The sequence below is a fragment of the Lissotriton vulgaris genome, chromosome 7 (assembly GCF_964263255.1).
Source record: "Lissotriton vulgaris chromosome 7, aLisVul1.2, whole genome shotgun sequence".
In the NCBI taxonomy this organism is placed as follows: domain Eukaryota; kingdom Metazoa; phylum Chordata; class Amphibia; order Caudata; family Salamandridae; genus Lissotriton; species Lissotriton vulgaris.
In genome coordinates, this window is record NC_141695.1 from 11375158 (window position 1) to 11397435 (window position 22278).

Consider the following 22278-nt stretch of genomic DNA (forward strand, 5'->3'; position numbering starts at 1 on the left):
GCATACCCAAGTAGTGTGAGAGTACTGGGCTTGAATACTAGCCTTAGAAGTGACGTCATTTCTAAGATCCATGCCTCCCTCGATCATGGGTGTTGAAATTGTGGTATCTGATGGTCTGGTGGTGGGTGCATGGACTAATGCGTCCACTGTAGGGGCTTGTGTTCGACCTCATGGTCACAGGTTCTAATACCGGCGGGTCCACTCATCCTTTCATCCATCTAAGGTCAATAAAATGAGTACCATTAAGTTGGGTAACAATATACATGCTATTGAATGCCTTGATACGTGCGCTTTACAAATACATGTTATGTTTATGTTTAATAGATGACACATTCTGTGCGTGGGTGTGTAGTCTTTCCATTGCTGGTGTGCCGTGCATCCATCAAATGGAATTCCTGCTTTGGCTTTTGTCAAATACGGCGGAGGTAAAGAGGGTGAAGCATCGGTTTGTACTTGACTAGTTGGTAAAAGCGATGTTCGGTGACGCTGATCTGATGATGCAACTTCTTTTCATTCTTTGGTTTCTGAAGTTATCTTGTGTGGCCTCTATTTGTCTCCCCTCTGACTCAGATCTCATTGAAGACTAGTGTTTTGTTTTTCTATGGAGATTAAAATCACTTTTATATCTGAAGGTGCGCTGGCACTCTGGACACGTGTATGGGCGCTCTCCAGTATGTGTTCGCATGTGAATGGTCAGGTGTTTTTTTACATTGTAGATGGAGTACGCATGTGGTTTTCCACCCGTATGTGTTCTGTAATGATCGACAAGTTTTGTCTTTGAGCAGAATCTTTTGTCACAGTCAGTACAGGTGTAAGGCTTCGCTGGTGGAGGTTTCTCCAAATTACTAACAGACTCACTCCGCGGAAGGCTGCTCTGATTACGTTTCTGTGATGCTTGAGTTTTTTTGCAGGATTAGCAGACTATTGATAAACTCTGAATTCTCCAGATCACTCTTAGGTTCATTATCCTTTCCTGACATCTTCCATTTACCACTTTCTTGATGTGCTCGTAAGTATTCTATGTGGCTTCGAACACTTTCACATTGAGTAACATTCTCTCCTCTTGTTGCCAAATAACTTTCTGACCAGAGTGTTGTTCTGGAATTTGGATTCTCGAACGATCTCTGGAGCAACCTTGGGAGTTTCTTGTCTACAGGGGCTTCCGTTTTTCTGCACGTCGTGGCCTCATCAACATTTTTTTGAATCTTTATTCTTCTATCACCTGTTAAATTTAAAAGGGTGTTATTTCACCAAAAAAAAACAGAAATAACAATTTACACATTTCTAGAATGTGGATCTTCTGAGGGATTCACAACTGGTTTACCTGCAACATGTTTTCACAGCATTTTACCAGTTTTGATCAGTTCCTTACTTTATGAATATGGAAATAACATACACGGGCAGTAAAAGCTAAATATTTCTTAAAACTAGAAAACAATTTGAAGTTAGGATGAGGGCAGAGGTCTACAGGCTGCAACCAGAGTCTACAATCGAAGCTGGCGTTTCACTCTTTTTGTGTTGTATAATGAGCTTTCTTCTTTTGTTTTAGAGAAAAATACTAAATATTTTATCAGTGAACACAATAAATATGCTTTAGAAAATAAAACAGAATATAGGTTTAGACATAGGCCACCTGCTGATATATCAGAATGTACATGTTGCTTACTGGAGAGACTCCCATACCATTGGTTCTCAACCCTTTTCGCCTGACCAACAGGATGTACATACGTCATGCAGGAGAACAAGCAACACTGTTGTTCTTGGAAACTATGTTAAGAGTTGGGGCATGGATCATGCACAGTCTGCCTTGACCTGGTCTGCTTTTACTAGATGCCCACCTGGGATCACTGTACCTTCTTACAGGCTTGCATAACACAGAAAAAAGAAAGAGGCCTGGAAGGTAGCATGTGCAGTGGCGGGTGGAGTGAGAAAATATTTAATGGTGAGTGACAGCCCGGGTCCTCAACTTATCTATTAGAAACGAGCACAGAGCTGTTGGAGTAGTAAAGGGGGCTTTAATACTCTACATAATGAAGGACACAAAAATCTACACCCTTCAAATCTGTGCGCTGAAATACTTCACACAAAAAATTGCTGCATATCTATGTGCTTGAAAGCTATGCTCCACACATCCAGGAACCACAGATTTAAGCACCACAGACCTGTGCACTGCGCATCTATGCTCTGCAGATCCATGCACAGCAGTTCTATACACCACAGATCTATGCAGCATGTCTATGCACTGCAGGTCTATGCACTGTACTGCATATCTACGCACCGCAGGTTTATGCAACACAGATCTATACTCTGCAGCATGTACCACATATCTATACACTGCAGATCTATGCACTGCATATCTATACACCGCAGATCTATGCACTAAAGATCTATGCATCAGATCTATGAACGGAAGCTGCAGCACATGCCTATGCACCACAGTTTGATGCACTGCACCACATATCTATACACCACATAGCTATGCACTGCACCACATATCTATGCACTGCAGATCTAGGCACAGCAGAGCTATGCACCGTAGTAAACAGCAGAGCTATACACCGCAGATCTATGCACTGCACTACAGACCTATGCGATGCAGATCTAGGCACAGTAAACTATGCACCACAGATCTGTACCGTGCATCGGTACCCTGTACATCTATGCTCCACAGATCTATACACTGCAGATCTATACACTGCACCGCAGATCCATGCACTGTAGATCTATGCTTCGCAGAGCAATGCACTGCACAGCTATACACCACAGATCTATGCATCATAGATCTATACACTGCATATCAATACACTGCACCATAAATCTATACACCACAGATCTATACACTGCACTATAGATCTATGGACAGCACATCTATTCACTGAAGATCTCTAAACACCACAGATGTATGCAGTCTATACACTGCACCGCTGAGCTATGCACTGCAAGTCGGTGCACTGCACTGCAGAGCCTTACAAAAGAGATCTAAACCCCACAGAACTATGCACTGCAGAGCTATACACTGCGGAGCAATACACTTTACTGCATATCTATAAGAATTAGTTCCTGTCCTGTAACTCCAGTTCTGTAGTAGGGGTATCTCTGTTATAGGCATAATCTAGTGAATAGTCCTGCCCATGTGCGTGGACCCCGGCAATCAAAAATAAACTCTTAAGTTGTCAAAACATGCAGAACTGCAAAGACACTTAAGAGAGAATTTAAAGACAAATAATGCAGCCTATATCCACAGGCTACACTGTCCAGTACTTCAACTAGAAATTCCACCAAACAAAACCACACACAACACAGCCTGCCCAGTTTCTTCCATAGAGAAACTTACCTCTACCAGTAAAAGACTCTGGAATGATAGAGAGGAAGGCATGGACAGACAAGCCCCATAGGCTGCCATTATGTGGCTTAAATAGGATACTGTGCCTTTAAGAGAACTTTCCAGAACTTCTCCCAGTATGCACAGCAGGTCCCTTTTACTTTCAGTTCTTTTTGAAGGCGTAGCACGCCAGACTTGTAGCATTCCTTACATGAATATCTTTCTCCATCGGGGAGGAGGGCGGGCGCTTATGACTATAACAGAGATACCCTTACTACAGAACTGGAGTTACAGGACAGAAACTACTCCTTCTGTAGTAGGGGATCTCTGTGTATAGTCATAATATAGTGAATAGAATGGCAAGCCCATCCCCACACCAAAGCGGCGGCGGAGAGAAAAAAATTAACACCACAATTGTGCGAACAAATTTCGCAGCGAAGCCTGCCCAACCTGAGCATCTGCCCTGGCATCAGTGTCCAGACAGTAATGCTTAGCAAAGGTATGAACCGACTTCCAAGTGGCCGCCTTGCAGATTTCTGCAATCGGAACATTACGGAGCAAAGCTGTCGTGGCAGCTTTTCCCCTGGTGGAATGAGCCTTGGGTTTACCCCCTAAGGTCTCATTCGCTTTTTGGTAACACAACTGTATGCAGGACACAATCCACCTAGAGATGGACTGCTTAGAGGTAGCAAGACCCGTCCTGACCGATCCATAATTGATAAATAATTGGTCTGACCTACGAATATCCTTGGTTTTATCCAGATAAAATGTCAGCACCCTCCTAACATCCAGGGAATGTAGAGACCTTTTCGCTGGAGATGAAGGATTCTGAAAAAACTTAAATTTATGGTCTGGTTGACATGAAAATCAGAAATAACCTTGGGAAGAAATTTATGGTGAGTACGCATAACAACCTTAGCAGCATGAAATACAGTATAAGGTTCTTGGCAACACAACGCCTGAATTTCACTCACCCTGCGGGCCGATGTAATGGCCACGAGGAACGCCGCCTTCCAGGACAGGTGCTGCAACAAAGCCTTATGAATAGGTTCAAAAGGCTCCTTCATCAATCTGGACAGCACCACATTCAATTCCCATGAAGGCGAAGGAAGCCTGACAGGAGGGAACACTTTCTTCAAGCCTTCCAAAAAATCTTTGATCACAGGGATCTGGAAGAAGGAAGTCAGTGAAGGGCATTTCCTGTAGGCAGTCAATGCAGCAAGATGAACCTTAATGGAATGAACATTAAGTCCAGACTGCGCCGAATGTAGAAGGTAAGGAAGGATGATGTCTTCCTTGCACAAAGTCGGGTCATAGTTCTTGGACTTGCACCAGATACAGAACCTCTTCCACTTGTAAGCATAGGAAGTCCAAGTGGAAGGTCTCTTAGACTCCTTCTGTATGTCCATATTGCACTATCTCAGGAGCCATGCCGCCAAACTCAAAGACGAGAGGTTGGGTTGCAACATCTGCCCCCGAACTTCGTGAGAAGGTCCGGCCTGCACGGCAGCCGTATGTGAGGAAGGAGAGACCAGTGAAGCAGGTCCGTGAACCACCACTGCCTGGGCCATTCCGGGGCAATGAGTATCATCCGAGCCCTGGACCGGGCCAGCTTGATGAGTACCGCGGGAACCAGGGGAATGGGTGGAAAAGCGTACAGAAAGCTGTTCGACCAGTTGATCCATAGCGCATTCCCCAGCGTTCCCTGCTGGTAGTACCTGGAGGCAAAGTCTCGGCATTTGCTGTTTTCTGCGGTGGCGAACAGATCTACGTCTGGAGTCCCCCACGTTGTGAAGACTTCTCCTAGTACTTTGTCATTTATGACCCATTCGTGGTTTTCCTGAATCAGTCTGCTCATTGCGTCCGCCTGAACATTCTGCACACCTGGCAGATGGGTAGCCGTTATCGTCAATCCTCTGGCCAGAAGCAGGTGCCAGATCGCCTGCGCCTCCAGCGACAGAGTGCGTGATCTCGAACCCCCCTGCTTGTTGAGGTAATACATCGTGGTCGTATTGTCCGTATGTACAAGCAGAGAGGTGGTCTGAAAGGACGGATGAAAGGCCTTTAGCGCCAAGTGAACAGCTCTGAGTTCCAGGAAATTGATGTGATACGTGGCCTCCATCGGGGACCACGTTCTTTGAATCTGCAGGTCTCCGGAGTGCCCCCCCCAGCCGTGGAGAGAAGCATCCGTCACGACAGTCTGCGTGGGGATGTCCTTGTGGAAGGGAACCCCTCTTAGGAGATTCTCCGCTGAACACCACCACTTCAGAGACTGAAGAGCATGCAGAGACAGTCGTATCTTGTCGTCCCAAGATCCTTTCCTCTGATCCCACTGGTCCTCCAAGCACTCTTGCAACGGTCTCATGTGCAGTCGTGCGTGTGGCGTTAGGAAGATACAAGAGCCCATCGATCCCAGTAGAGAAGACACCGTCCTCACTGTTGTAGATGGAGTAGTCATAAGAGCCTGAGCCTTCCGAAGGAGTGATAATCGTCGCTCCTCCGAAGGAGACACGCTTGCTGACAGCGTATTGATGGAGGTTCCCAAGTACTGTATGCATTGGACCGGAGTCGGGACAGACTTGGACATGTTGATGTGCAACCCCAGCTTGTTCAAGAGAACGCACGTCTTCTGGAAGTGTGCTCGCGCTTCCGAGAAGGAGGAGGCCTTGATCAACCAATCGTCCAGGTACGGGTAGACGAACACCTTGTTCTTCCTCATGTGTGCTGCTACCACCGCCATGCACTTCGAAAATGTTCTCGGCGCAGACTTTAGTCCGAATGGGAGTACTGTGTATTGATAATGATTAATGCCGACTTTGAATCGCAGGAACTTCCTGTGTTTGTGTGCAATGGGCACATGGAAGTACGCATCCTGTAGGTCTATAGCACATAGCCAGTCTCACTGTTGCAACGGAGGATAAATCTGATGCAACGACAGCATGCGAAACTTCTCTCTGCGAATCCACTTGTTTGCCTGTCGCAAGTCCAGAATGGGCCTGAACTCGTTCTTGTCCTTCTTGCGAACCAGAAAGAACCGGGAGTACAGACCTCTTCCTCTCCGAGACAGAGGTATGTCTTCTATCGCCCTTTTCCTTAACAGGATATCGGCCTCCGCCTGGAGCTCGCGCAGCTGAAACTACGAGCTGACCGGTGGAATTGCTGGAGGCGGGCTGGTGAACCGAAGACTGTATCCATTGCAAACAATATTCAGCACCCACTTGTCCTGAGTAATCTTTCTCCACTCTGGCAGAAAAAATTGAATGCTTCCCCCTACCGGAGTGGGTAAAGGATGCAGGGGAAGTAAGCGCTCAGGGCCTAGACCCGGCCGGGCCTTTGGTCGCTGGTGCCGACTGTTGGCGCCTCTGCCTTTCGGAAGCTTCTGGAACGGCCTTCGGAACTGCTGCTGTTGTTGCTGTTGCTGTCCCGGAGCTTGGCCACGCCCTCTGACCTGTCCACCGAACCGTCTCTGGAACGGGCGGTATGATTTCTTTGTCTCTTTGGGCTTTTTCAGACCCACAGCCGTGAGTGTTGTCGGCCTCCGCCTTCATGCGGGCCATTTCGTCATCCGCATGTTTCCCAAATAGGGTTTCGCCAGAGAATGGAAGATTGGCAACCCTTTGCTGTGCGTCAGGTTTCAGTGTCGTAAGGCGGAGCCAGGCATGTCGTCGCTGGTTAATCCCATGGCAGAAGCCATGCGCCGCCAAGAGGGAAGAATCGGCTGCAGCGCTGATGACCTGATTCGCCACCAACATCCCCTCATTTAACACCTCCTGTAAATCTCTCTTGTCACGAGGTAGGTGTTCCAAAAACTGCTGGAGGGAGTCCCAGAGGGTACGGTCATAGCGTCCCAACAAGGCCGTGGCACTCGCAGCCTTCATGGAGGTCGCCGACATCCCACACACCTTCCTCCCAGCCGAATCCATCCATGAAGACTCTTTATCTGGAGGGACTGTGGATGACGGGGTGGTGGCATGCTGTTTACGAGGCGCCTTCACTATCACAGAGTCTGGAGGAGGTTCCACTCTTAGAAAAGCCGTATCAGAATCGGGAGCCTGGTATTTTTTCTGTAGTCTCGAGGGGGCCGCCTTAGTCACCGCCGGGGTGAGAAAAAGGTCCATGGCCGGTTCCTCCAGGCCCGGTACCAGTGGCAATAATGGACGAGACAGATGTTTCTGGTGCAGTGTCTCGAAGATTACTGATGTCTTGGGCGTGGGCACCGTCAACGAGATGCCCAATTTTGCTGCACCTCTTAACAGGACATCGTGAAAAGCCACCAGATCATCAACCGGCGTCACCCTGGTCTCCGGTGAACCCGACAAAGTCGGAGAGTAGTCCCTGGTCCCTGAGGACCTCGTACTGGAGCGAGACCTGTGCCTCCTGTGGCGGCGTCTCGACCGAGTGGACGACCAGTTGCGCGATCGTTCCCACCTCCTGGAACGAGAGCGCGACCGCCCAGTTCCTGGGCGCTCCGCAGGTTTCTGTGGAGGCGTCTTCCGTGGCCTATCCTGCGGTTTTGGTCTAGGCGTCCCCTTAGGCGGTGTAGGAAGAGGGGGCAGTGACACCGACCTTGGCGGAGGAACAGGAGGTATCTCCGACTGAGGAGTGGGCCCATGCGGCGGAAGCAGTGGTGGTGGTTGTCCTGAGGGAGGAAGTGGTGGAAGCGGAGGGTTGATGGGAGGATCCTCCTTAGGTGCAGGAGGAGGGGGAGCCTTCGGCCGAGGTGGTGTATATACTACCAAGTACACCGAGCCCGGTGACTTCTTCGGGGAGGGGACTGCGAACTAGCCCCTCCAGTAGGTGATCACCGTCTCCGGCGCCCTCCACCAGACTCAGCGGAACTTCTGGCGCCAGAACTCCTTCTGCGCCGCTTAGAGTTGGAACAACTCCGAGACGCCGATCTCTTCCTTCTCGGCGCTGAGCGTCGCTTTTCCGGCATCGAATGTCGACTCCGGCGTCGAACGCCGCCTCCGCGATGTCAATCTCTTCTTTCTCAACGCCGAACGCCGCCTCCGCGACGTTGAACGTTCCGTCCTCAACAACGAGCGTCGACTCCTCCTTGACGCCGACCGCTGTCTCGAGGTCCTCAACGTCGAGGATCCCCTCGACGCCGACCGTCTCTCGACGGCGACCGGCGGTGTCGCCTCGACGGCGAGCGCCGACGCCTGTCGCTCCTTCTTCGACGCCGATAGCTCGACGCTGAAGTCGATGACGACGACGAAGACGCCGTCGACGGTGGTCTCGATGGCGGCCTACCCAGGCCCTTCGACGTCGATTCTTCACACCGTCTCGACCCGGAGCCCCGGGGAGATGGGGAACACACCGTCGTCATCCCTCTCGACGTCGTCGTCCATGCAATCGACGCCGACGGAGACCGGGACCGTTTGCTGGTCTTCCTGCCTCTGGGGAGCCCCCCAGAGGCCTCAGCAGAAGCAGAGGGAACCTTCCCAGCCTGCCCAGACCCACCTGCAGCCTGCAGTCGTCTCTCCTCCAGGCCTTGAAGCCTAATCTTCAGCCTTTCCCTCAGGGTCCTTGCTGAAAGGTGCTGGCAGATGTCACATTCTTCAGGGACATGTGCTTCAGGGAGACAGATTATGCAGACGTTGTGTGGATCAGTCTTGGACTTCTTCCTTCCACATGCTGGGCACTTGTCGAAAAGAGCAGGCATTTTAGAGCCCTAAAAAGCCTGAACAAACACACAGGAGTGAAGTGAACATCAAGATATAATAAACTGTAAACACTTTATCCAAAAAGTGAACAAAAATCCAATAAACCCTTGAAAAAGGAGAGCTCAATGCCAGGGTCCTGTTAGCAGGAGCCGGAAAAAAGAACTGAAAGTAAAAGGGACCTGGTGTGCATTCTGGGATACTGGGAGAAGTTCTGGAAAGTTCTCTTAAAGGCACAGTATCCTATTTAAGCCACATAATGGCAGCCTATGGGGCTTGTCTGTCCATGCCTTCCTCTCTATCATTCCAGAGACTTGTACTGGTAGAGGCAAGTTTCTCTATGGAAGAAACTGGGCAGGCTGTGTTGTGTGTGGTTTTGTTTGGTGGAATTTCTAGTTGAAGTACTGGACAGTGTAGCTTGTGGATATAGGCTGCATTATTTGTCTTTAAATTCTGTCTTAAGTGTCTTTGCAGTTGACAATTTAAGAGATTATTTTTGATTGCCGGGGTCCACGCACATGGGTGGGACTATTCACTAGATTATGACTGTACACAGAGATCCCCTACTACAGAAACTGTACATCTATGCACTGCAGATCTATACACAAAATACCTATACACAACAGATCTATGCTCCACATATCTGTGCACCACAGATCTGTGCACCGCAGATCTTTGCACTGCAGATCTTTGCACTGCAGATCTATCCGCCACAGACCTATGCACTGCAGATCTACACACCACAGATATTTGCAGCAGGTCTATGCATGGCAGACGTGCATATCCATAGACCACAAGTCTATTCACCACAGATCTATGCACTGCACATCTTTGCAGCCCATATTTATGCACCACATATCTATGCACTGCTCATCTATGCATCACATATTTATGCACCACAGATCTATGCTTGGCAGATCTATCTTACGCACATCTATGCTCCGCATATCCCTCCAAACAAGCGGCAATAACATTATGTAAACTGTTTTAAGCTTATAGAAATAAAATTGTCATCTCCTCAAATTCTTTACTGCATTAATCACTTGGCTATATAGCAAAGACATCAATGATTGTTGGAGTTATCTTTTAGACTCTATGGACCTACTAATCAATTGGAGATGAAGGACAGCGAGGGCAAGAGATATAGACTTTGGACCTGGGAATCCAAATGTGAGTCTTGGCGTCAGCTCAACATCCTGTGATTCTGGGTAAATCACATAACCTGCCCTTGCCTAAAAAGAAACCATAGAATGCACCCTGTGTAATATAAGTGGGGCTCATGTAAAGTGCTCCAATACAGCTGGTTCGAGTTTGCACTTGAACAAATAAAAAAATAAAATCAAGACGAGTGATATAAAGTTAAAAGGATACGTTAATAATTGCTTTGCTTATAACAGCTTGTGCTCAGTACCTTCTCTCATTCACAAACCTGACTGTATTGCATACTTGGGAGAAACATCCTATACTCCGCCTGCCGTTGATTATAATAATTCTGTGGCGTAAGACTTGCCCTAAATTCTAGTACCAGAATTTTGCAAATCATGCCGCCTACATCCTCAGTATCCGCCACAGGTCAAATAATGCTGACCCTTGCATTCTGGAGGCTATTCTCGTATTATGGGGGGTACCCATGGCAAAATGCTGGCATAAGGGATGGCAACCATGGTATATGGGGGGACTTAAAATACCCACGTGGAAATGCTGGTCCTGACATACTTGAGGCACTTTTTGACACCATGAGCACCCATGGCATAAGGTTGGCATGAATGACAAAGTTCTGGCACTGGCGTATTATATATAATTCTCTGCTTAAAAGGGGTACCCATCACTGTAGTTAATTGTTAGCAGATAGGAGAGTCCTCCTAGTACACTTTGAAAAATATAAATGCACCATTTGAACCCAGACTTTCCAAATGTTCTTTGTGGGAAAGCCCCCGACTGCACAGACAAGTCGGGTTTGCATGCAATGCTCACTCACTGAAATTTAGGTCAAATCTTACTCCCATCACTTCAGAAGATCATCAGCTGTCACTGTTTAGTCCACATGTGCAGCCCCAGGCGGGGAAGGCAGGAGAGGAAAGCTATGAATGGCCGTTTTGATCTAGATTCAGCTTCTGCTTTCAGTAAGCCTGGCACCAAGAGACCCGATGGTGATAGGGCACTTTATAAATAAATATTAACATTACATGCCATAACGATCGCGCTCATCCTCCACTCTGGCTAGATGAGCTGTCAACACAGAAATACCTTTGTCTCGTGCTCTCAACTCCAGCTCGCTGGCTCTCCTGGATCCCACTGTTCTCAGTATCTATCTAATTTATCTGTCAGCTCTTATCTGTTTATCTATCTAGCCTTGATGCAGGTGGCAGGGCGCTGCTGGTCATGCTGGATTTATCGGCCGTGTTCAATACTATCTCTCACTACATCTTATTGGCCCGTCTCAGGTCTGTTGGAATCATAGGGCAAGCCTTGATTTGGCTAGCATCCTTTCTCGAGGGGAGAGATGTGGTGCCCCCCTTTCTCAGCGAATCTTCGTAAATTGAGGTTGGGAGTGCCACAAGGGGCGGCATTGAGCCCTACACTGCCCAATGTGCATCTTACTCCCTAGGGCCAGAAACAGGTCATACGCTGATGACACCCAACTGCAGTTTTCCTGTAAGAACAACGCAGCATTTCCAGGTGAGTAAATTAGAAACTGCCCCAGTGCAGCCTTTCACTGGCTTTCATTACATCAACTCAGGTGCAATGCCGGGAAGACCGAGCTCCTCTTATTTGGGCATGAAGCCGAGGTTCCTTGGCCACGTTTCTGGCCAACAGATGCCACCCCTCCGCTTACTAAGACCTTGTCTGTCAAAAACGTAGGTATTAAATTCGATGAAAAACTGTTATTTAGCTCCCAAGTCAATACCTTGGTGGGCACTTGTTTCGCCATGCTACATATGCTGAGAAAGCTTTTGTATCTCCTGTCTTTGAAGGCGAGACAGCAAGTGACACCCAAGCCCTGATCACAGAACGACTGGATTATGGGAATGTACTTTACCTAGGCCTGCCTGACAACCTGAATGATAGGTTACAGCTGGTCGAGAACGCGGTAATTCCCACAGGAAGAGGATCAGCTTTAAGATTTAGCTTCTTACTCAGAAAGCCTCATTCAGAACTGGCCCGGGCTGCTATGAGCTAAACTTAAGTTCTATACTCTCCCGAGAAACCTGCGCTCTGCCAACCTCCGTCTTGCCAAGGTTCTGAGGGTTAAGAAGGCAAAGTCCGGGGGAGATCTTTCTCCTTCCTGGGCCCCTCTCTGCGGAACAAACTTCTTCTGGAACTCAAATGCTTTGACACTTCCCCCTTATTCTGTTAAAAGCTAAAAACTTGTTTTTTCCCTAAATTCTGAGTCCAGATCCTTATGCCCTCTCGGTTAGCGCTTCTTCTGCATTAGTGCCAGGGCACTCCTTGGAGTAACAGCTGCACCCTAGAAATCACATACACATCTGCAGATCGTTGTGCTGGACTTCGAGTGGCTTTGGATTGGTCCTGAGCTGCTGTCCTGCTTGCTTCCTTCTCTATTCAAGGAGCTAACGAAGCGGCTGCTTTCAATGCTGCCACACCTGAATTAAGAAAAATGAATGCTGCTTCTTGGCTCAAGTGGGCGGCGTTCTGCAAAACACCGCCATTGCCTCATCCTGACCCTAAATCCGATGACAAGATATTTCAAAGTTTCAGGTTTCAAACTCAACAAAAACAAAATGCAACCCACTTTCCTTATTCATTCACTGGACAGCAGCTACACCAAAGTCTCCTCTTCACACAAGACATTGATTCCAGGATTATGATATATACGAAAAACTCCAGATTTTAAACATAAAACAATAGTTTTAATTGTGGAGTAGAACTGAATTAGTAAAGACGGTAGCTCCATAGTGTCCCTCCTTTATCATCACTTGCGTGCTAACTTTCCACCATCCTCTCTTTCCTTATAGTTGTAGGCCCCTAACTAAGTTGTGGAATGATGAAACAGTGAGGAGACCCTACGAAGAGTGAAGAGAGAAGAGACTATAACACACCAGACTTCAAGAAACATCTTAGGAACTCCTAACACGAGTACCGCGGTGGTGTGAGTGAAGAGAGCTCCACTCATGTATCTCCTTCATTTTTAAAGACTAAAAAGAAATCAATGTCTCTTGATCTTAAAAATATATACCATGTTACCCTTGGGCAGAAAAGTGAAGATTAAAATGAAAGATTCAGTCTCTCTATTACTAAGGGTGCTGTTATAAAAGTAATCAGTAAACCACTCTGCGAATTGGTGCAGAATAACAAATATCCTTACTGTCTTTTAGAGTTTATCAAATCCTAAACTCTTAGCTGCCAAAATCATCTGTGTATATTAGAAGTTTACCTGGCACTGCCCTAGAAGGTGTGCCAGGGAGTGTGTATATATGTTGAAAAGAATATATGCAAGGTAGGGTTCTTGAGGAATGCCACACGTGGATGACTCGGGTGAACAAGTTACTTATCTTCGTAACGCTATTACTGGTAGAGACTCGATCTTACTGCAGATTTTTACACCTTGTGAATAGTCCCAAGGATTCAGACTGGATCTGAAAACGTATTCAGTAGTATCACTGTGTGCAGGTAGGTGGTGCAGCGTGGGCCTACACTGACGCCGGTTGGCTCCAGAAGTGACATGCGGTCCTGTAAAGGCACCACTCCTGCGTGCAGATATCAGTTGCATTCAAGGCTATCTGCAACCCCAGACGCAGCGCCCCAACAGCAAATTGGCTTTGACCTGTGATCAGGTTTTTTAGACTTGGGATCATATTAATGGGTACATCTGATGTATAATTAACCCTGTTGGTCCGTGCCTACTGGATTCGCTTGTGAGCCAGGATCAGCTCTCCTGGCCCCCAGTGGGAGTTTTTATCACTATCCCTCTTTAGAGTTGGATGGGATCCCTTCATTGTTCTGTCCAGGCACTTCTCCTGTTTCAAGTTACTACGCCCTGAAGAAGGTGAGACCCAATATTGGGGTCATACACCGAAACGCGCGTTGGCGCTTGAGTTCTTGTTTTCCCTTGTTTCTCTCCCCGAATTTGTCAACTTTTGTAAATGAAATAACAGTGTTGTACTAATGATTTGTTCAAACTTTTGTGTTCAATCTATAAAGTGACATTGGGCTGATACCATCATTCCTTCAATTAGACATATGTGGGGGACCACACCTGAATGTTTATCTCATAAGAATTCTGTTGGGTTTGTATGTTGCTGTAGAATACATGTGAATGAATGACAATGCATTGGTTTCTTTGAATGCATGTGCAGTTGTGTGCGAGTTGCGCCTGGGCAAGTTATGTTTATTCATCAATGTGTTTGATTTGCTTTGGACTTTGTATAAGAAATATAATGTTATTTATTATTTATCCCTGTATCCAGCTCCTGTGGGGGTAGGCTCTTGCAGTGTGTATATTTAGATCAGTGACGATTAGCACATTCAATATTATCAGGCAGTGGGGTTTGCCCTGTTGGTCTTATAATGTTCAACTCTTTCCAGAAGCATGGAGTAGACAACTGCAAATATGTTAGCAATGCTAATACACGTTTCAATAACTTCTGATATTTTAGATTATTCGGCTCCTCGATTAATCACCAACCGTGCGTTCCTGAGGTGTGCGTGTCTGTATGCAATGTGTGTGCGTCTGTTTTATCACCACTACAGGGACCAGGTAACATGGGGCTTTTGTCAAAAAACTATTCTGTAAAGACCCTCCTCAATGAGCTTCTGTAGTTATTCCCTGCAAAGTATCTATTGTTGCCCACTTTCTGTGAATCTGAGCCAGAGGATGTGAACGCGCAGGAGATTCCCCCATGTGAGCGCGCACGTTCACCCACACGGCGTGCACATCTCATGTCCCACATTGCCAGGAAGCAGATAACACACACGCACACAAACGGACACGCGCATACACACACACCCGCCCCTCTTACCTCAGCCCCTGCTTTCCGATGTTCTTCACCCGGGCCCGGGACTTCAGCTGCCGGACCTGGGAGGGCGGGGGCTGCCGGCGCATGAGCATTTCTAACCGGGGCTCTTCAGAACGAAAGTTAGAAATGGCGCGCATGCGCGGGCAGCCCCCGCCCTCCCAGGTCGCCTCACAGCCCGGAAACTGAGCTTGTTTTTATTGGTATCCACAGCGTGCCTTTTTTCGGTAGATCCAGATGAAATCTGTGCGCTTCTATGCAACTTTTCAGGGTGAAAAATAGTCATGCTGTGGCTAGCTCTTAGTTGAGAGCTGGGCGAGCAGAGTAGAGTTTTACCTAAGGAGCGCCACTGCCCGCAGCACTATGTTGGACTGTAACCTGCGGCTTGCAGTCCACGTCCACATATCAGCAACACAAATGGAACCCACTAAGCTGTCTCACTGAAGCGCGCAATCTTTCCCCCTTTGAAGCTGTCCTGGAGCCGCCCACTCGCTCATCATTCCCTTCATCTTACCCCCTGAAGCCCCCGTCGTTTCCCCTATCATTTCCTCTTTCTCTCCTCCTTAACGCCCCCTTTCTCTCTCCTCCTGCCCCCTCCCCTTTCTCTCTCCTCCTGCCTTTCTTCGGGGCCTCCTCTCCTCGCACCTGCTCGGAACAGGTAGTGTTGTTGCACTGATAATACTGTCACAAAGCTTATTCTGTGAAAACCTCGCTAAAATCAAACCTGTGCCTCGAAATGCAATCATGAGCGTCTTCTTGGGATGGGGTGGACCGGACGGATCCAGCCGCCCCCGGAGGTGGGTATAAACAGGGCACCGCAGGCCTCTGGCAGGTGAAAGCGCCCTGGAGGGATATAGCCCTGCACGCGTGCTCTAGGGTGTGGGGCGAGCAGGCATTAACAAGGTGGAAAGGTCAGAGGTAACCTTCCCAGCACACCAGTCTCAGCACTGCAATTGGGTAGAGCTGCCTCCTGGACACTAAATGGACAGGCAAGCTCCTGCGTTGCACACTTGGGCTGAGGCAGAGCACCCCCTGAGAGCGAGTCAGACGAGGCCTTGTCCAGCACACCAGCCTCGGCGCTGTACCCTGAGCTGCCCTCTGGAAGCTGAAGGGACATACCTGCTCCGCTGGCAGCGCTGTCCATCGTCCCCAGCGGTGCACACTTGGACAGAGCACCCACTAAGAACATTTCCGGCGCTGCACAGCCTTCCGGCGCTACACGCCATCCCCGGCGTTGCATGCCATCCCCGGCGTTGCATGCCATATCCGGCGCTGCACGCCATCCCCGGCGCTGCACATCATCCCCTGCGCTGCACGCCTTCCCCGGCACTGCACAGCCTCCCCAGCGCTGCACTCCAGCGCTGCACACCACTGCAGCGCTGCCATGGGGCTCTTCAGGCCCGATAAGAAGGAGTCCAAGGAGCAGGGGATTCCCCCGGCGGAGCCCATGACCAGGGACTGGCGCCTGGAGAGCGAGATGACGGTAGGGGGACTTCAGCAAGGAGAGGACGAGTGCACAAGAGGCTGCAGGGCAGCCTGAAACTGGAGCACTGCGGCCCCGGTGGGTCATTGCATGGGCATGGCCGTGGGAACTGTCTCCATGGTCTGTTGGAGCATTGCACCGAGGGCCTCTGGAACACGTGCATCCTGCAAGGAGTATCTGTAGCCGCTAGCCAGTGTGCGCACGCGCATATGGCATTATTTCACTCCTCGTGCATATTTAAGGACGGGTTAGAATCTATTCGCCTACATACACCATTCTCCTCAGTATTTTAAAGTGTCTCTGGTTCTACTGACTCAGTTTGGGAGTTGATGTAAAAGAGGACGGTAATGAGATACTTACACCACAAAACGACAGGGGTTCATCCACCACCCATCCTCCTCTGCGCCCCCATTCTCTCCCCCCCCAGGATGGTGTCACCCAGTTCCCGTCCCACCACCCTCCCCATCAGCACCTTTTAAGCAGAAGAAGCGCCTTGTCAACGAACTGGAGCAATCACTTGGGACCACGTGTACTGTTCGGTGGTCCGCTGCTCTCTAGGAGACATACATGATATCATACACAGACAAGTGTGTATATAAATAAGGTTAATTGAAAAAGAAAAAAACGAAGTGAAGCCTGGAGGGTGTGCTGTGCTGATCTGTGGCTGACAGACTGTGTTTTCCCTTTGAAAAAGAAGCATGTTGCTTTGAAACGCGTCAGGGAAGGTAATGAACAATTGGAAAGCTGAGCTGGTTTCAGAAAATAAATGGTTCTGTGAACTTATTTTTCGTGGAGTGGCGTCCTTAAGCAGCGGGCACTTTTGTTGAAATTTCATACACGGTAGCCTCACCGTGGAGGATGCACCGCCATTAAATGATGGATCTGCAAGGTTTGGAACTGTGCTTAACCTGTCTGCAGCACGAGGAATAAAATAAAGAAAAGGAACTGGCATGTCTTTCTGAGGCCCAATGGAGGGCTTAAAATAACCAGAAAATGAACACTGTTTTAAAATATTTCATCTTCAAGCAAATTACACAGACCCCACTGGAGGGGAAGAATTGGGCACAGCACAAAAACTTCAAACCCCAGAATGCACACGAATTTCCACACCTGTTTAAGTGAGGCCTCTGGAGAGGTTAATTGAAAAAGAAAAAAACGAACTGAAGGCTGGAGGGTGTGCTGTGCTGATCTGTGGCTGACAGACTGTGTTTTCCCTTTGAAAAAGAAGCATGTTGCTTTGAAACGCGTCAGGGAAGGTAATGAACAATTGGAAAGCTGAGCTGGTTTCAGAAAATAAATGGTTCTGTGAACTTATTTTTCGTGGAGTGGCGTCCTTAAGCAGCGGGCACTTTTGTTGAAATATATATATATATATATATATATATATATATATATATATATATATATATATATATATATATATATATATAGCCATTATAAATTACAATAACTTATTTAAGTATTAATTATTTTAAAAAAATCCATTGTTATTTGTAATATCAATACATCTAAGTCACGTAAATACAACACATATTGCATTACTAATGCTATAGGTGTCACATTTGAGAAAGTTAAAACTATTGGCATTGTAAATGACAAAGCTATTAATTTCGCTATTTTCAAAACCAACACATAAATAAAAAAAATTGTCATTTACAAAACCAATAGCTCAAACTTTCCTAATGCTAGACCTAATGCATTGCAAATGCTGGTTTTAATTCTATTACTTTCTTGGTGATCCATGTGGACTTGGAGTTTGAATATCAAACGAACCCTTAATGGCCATCACATGTCATGGTGTATACAGGTCAGTGGAGGGCTGGAGCATCCGTACGTGTGCTTTTGTTGTGTATCTGTGTGTGTGAGATAGAAGAACAGGAGTCCTTATTAACTGCCTCTTTCACTGGATTCACTGTTTGATAAAGTTGGTGGAAGAATTATCTGCGTTGCTGCAACATCAATACAGTGTGTTAGTACTCATGAACAAGATCAAACTATAGATACAGAGCAAATAAGGATGAATAAACTCACTACAACCAAAGCCTTGAAAAACTTTCAAATTTTAATAATAGTTCAAATAATTTAGTGACAGCAAAAATGAGATAAGCACATCTAAATTCCCTGCCAAAGTTAATTGCTATTCTGAGATGCCCAGCGTCACAAGACGCAACATGAAAGAAACTGAGGAAAGAATGCTCTTTTTAAACTAAACATACATTGAGTGTTTCACTAATATTCTAAAAGGAATGGACCAGTGGGTGCCAAATTGTAGAAAGGGTGTTATTTGTTCAATAATAGTCAGACAATTTGGATTTAATTAAAAGTCAGCATTTTTCTTCACAACACAAATGGCTGCATACAAAGAAGAGGTAGATGATGTTAGTCATTTCAATATTTGGATTTTGAAAGGCATTTTCCAGCATTGAGTAATGGACATATTAACATTAGCCAATTAGACGGAGATATTTCCTATAAATGTCTGTGCTGCACATAAACATCCATCAGACCACATCCACAGTTTTCATTTTCAAGCATTTACGTGACCGCTCTTTATGATGTCTGCTGTTTGCGTGGCTTTGCGCGTTTTCTTTTCTGCGCACAGACTCATTAATTATTTTTTTGTTCTTACAGCTTTATGTTAACAACTATTAGGGGTCAGAGTTCAGGCCAAAAACCATTTGAGATGCGTGTCCAAGATCTGTAGCAGGAATGGACTCCGGTGCTGGCCTTAAACTTGACATCATGCCTACGTCTGTTCTCAGGAACTGGACTTATGGTGTAAATCACGGCTCCGGACGATGAAGGGTGGAGACACCTCATGTTTTCTTTATGCACCTGACCCAATTAACAATTCTTCCAAAGGAGGGGGCTAACTCGGGAAGCTTGTTGGCAATTTTTTTATAACTTACATTTTCTGTTTAGGGCATTTGCTGTTAGCTGTTACATGGCCATGGTTTTGAGACAGGCAATGCTTTTCTTGTGGGTGCACTATTTAATGATATATTTACGTCTAGTGATTCGTGGAGTCTGGAAAGTTATCAGAATCACGCTTGCTTGTGTTTCCTGCTACCATTTTTACAGCTTTCAGGAATGTAACAGGCTTTGTTCTGCTCATGGATTCGATCAGGTGTAGCTGCAATAGATAAGAAGATATTTCTGGTTCTAATGGGCTAGTTTTGGGGTAACTACGCTCTGATGATGCGATTGGATGTCCATCCTGTCTCCTCTGTTGGTCTCCTCCTGTCGTCGATTAGCATCTCAGAGTCCGTGTTTTTTTCTTCGATGGGAATTAAAATGACTTTTATATATGAAGGTTTGCTGACACACCGGGCATGTGTGTGGTCTCTCTCCAGTATGTAGTCGTATATGTTCTTTCAGATGATGGCTTCTGCTGTATGTTTTCTCACAGAAGGAACATACGTGTGGTCTTTCGCCCGTATGCGTTCTATAATGATACATAAGTTGTGACTTGCTAAAGAAGCTTTTCTCACAGTTCAAACAAGGAAACGCCCTCACTCGTGGGCGTTTTCCTACACGCTTAGTCTGGGGATTATCCTCAGGAGGGTTGTGTGATGCGTCTTTGTTTGTGAGGCACAGCACACCATTGAGGACCTGTGAGTTCCACTTATCACACTCACTTCCATTTTCATTTGGGGACGTATGCGCTTTCGCAATTTCTTGTTGTTCTCCGATATACTCTGTGTGGCTTGCATCGCTTTCAAATTCTGAACCTTGGTCCTCTCCAATTTCAATGCAATTGTCTGCCCATGGTGGGCTTCCAGAGCCCTCGTAGGAGTTCTGAAACATATTGAAGCGCGTCCTCATTAAAAGAGCTTTTTCGCTTGCTTCTGTTGTGCAGCAGGCCAAGGACTCGCCAGCTTCCTTTGGACTGTTCATGCGTTCATCACCTATTGGGTTTAAAAGTTTATTATTTCTGTTTAGAAGCAAGACATTTTTACATTTCTAGAATATTGATCTTCTGAGCTTTTCAAATCTGGAAAGTGAAAACCTGTTTTTCCCCGGTAGTTATTAATTTTTGTTCAATTTGTCTTTTGTTGACATTTTGCACATACTTGCATTTAATAAAACAGTAGAAAGCCATACAGGAACATAGCAAGCTATACATTTCTAGAAACAAGATGGGATTCTATATGTAGGTGTGGGTACAGGTCTTTGTTTGCCAACGACTTACTGAGTCTGCAACTGAAGCAGGCATCTCGCTCATCTTTCACTATATGATAAACAGCCTTTACTTCATTGTATTCCGATTAAAAGAAACATGTTGCTTAATGGAGCCACCAATTTACCGAAAACACTAGCCTTCCTCCCCTTCACCCAGAGTAGGTCTGAACCAGTTGTAGAAAAACAAGCAGTATTTTTGTTCAGCATAAAATAGGTTAACGTTGGAAATCCGAAACAAGCTCAGTTCACCTCACCATAGCTTTCGTCTCCTGGATGCTAACCATCTTCTTCCACTTGATGCTTCTTAAAAACTCAGAGAGTACAGAAAAGAGATACGAAGGATGGTGAACTGTTACTCGCCAGCTCCTGCCTCTTTTTTCTGCACTTTGTGAATCCTCTGCCCACGGATTTACAGATGAGAGATATAGACAGATGTGTTAAAGTTGCTGACAATAGCTATTTTAAACCACAAATCAATGCGCCATACAAATCTAGGAGCCACACTGGTCTATGCACTAGAAACCTAGTCACACCAAACCTGTGTGCCACATAGTCAAAAGAAATGGCATTACATTATTTGGATCTTAGAAGCAGTAGTAAGTAATCAGGAATAGGAAGAACGAACAAACGTGTACACTTCGGACAGGGAGACTACCATGAGACCTCCATGATCCTCACTTCAGGGTCACTCCACTTTGGCAATACTAGTCTTCTCTCCTCTGCGCCTTCGTCTCAGAGTCTGGATTCTCTTAGGACTGGGGCTGGTCATGGCATTTCTCAGCCGAGTGAGAGGTAACAAGATAATGCGCGGTTTCTTGTGTCATACAAGAAATACTTCTTTACTCACAAGAGTCTAATAGTCATTGTTTGTCTCCGTGCACTAACAGCATTACAGAGTGGTAGTCAGGGTCAACCCAGGACTGCTGCTGGCACCATCCTGAAGCAGTGTCTCCGGTGTGTAATCTCTTCTCCAGGTTCCTATCTGACATTAATCTATACTTCAGTTGAAACAGGAGGACGATAGGAACTGCTGGCTCTATTCTTTGGGGAGTCTATTTGAGACATAGAGCTGCCATACGATTGTTGAAATGGCACTTTATGGCTACCTTTTCAATTTGGATATATACCACCTTATTAGAAACACTAATTAAATAAATAGCAAATGAAGGAGTTCAGAGTAAAGAAAAAAAATGGAATCTATCTTGTAGGTAGGTCAAATAAAAGGCCTTGCTCTAGAAAGGGAGTGGAGAAAAAAATACTCAGCCTAACAATAATGAATTATTATTAATAATAATAAGTCATCTAAAGCTCTAACTCACCTACTAAGCAAGTGAGGTGGATTGAAAACAAAAGAGAGACAGCGAGAGAGAAAGAAAGGGGGCGTGCGAAAGGGTGAGAAATATACAGATAGCAAATGAGTAGAGAGAGAAAAAGAGACAGAGAGAGTAAGAGAGAGAGAGGAGGCTAGGGAGTGGAGTATGAGAGAGACAGAAAGAGATAGGTAGAGTGATAGAGCAAGGAAAGAGAGAAAAAGAGAGAAGGGGATGAAGAGAGGGGTGAGGGAGTGAGATGGGGAGAGAGAGAAGGGGAGAAATAAAAAGTTAGCAAGCGAGAAGAGAGAGAGAGGAGAAAGAGACAAAGAGGAGTAAGGGA

The 22278-nt window shown here is 46.6% G+C and overlaps 1 protein-coding gene across 4 annotated transcripts in view; it reads right to left on the bottom strand.

Moving 5' to 3' along the window:
- Window positions 1-245: 245 nt before the first annotated feature.
- Window positions 246-22278, bottom strand: part of LOC147700508 (uncharacterized) — a 72606-nt gene continuing 50573 nt past the window's right edge. For 3 of the 4 annotated variants that reach the window (XM_086929654.1, XM_086929653.1, XM_086929656.1), the window contains one exon: window positions 18488-20351. In XM_086929654.1, the coding sequence (XP_086785780.1) occupies window positions 19702-20351 (650 nt within the window). In that variant the 3' untranslated portion in view covers window positions 18488-19701. Of the gene's footprint in view, window positions 1223-18487; window positions 20352-22278 lie in introns of those variants that run through there. The other variant, XM_086929655.1, reaches the window with a different exon arrangement.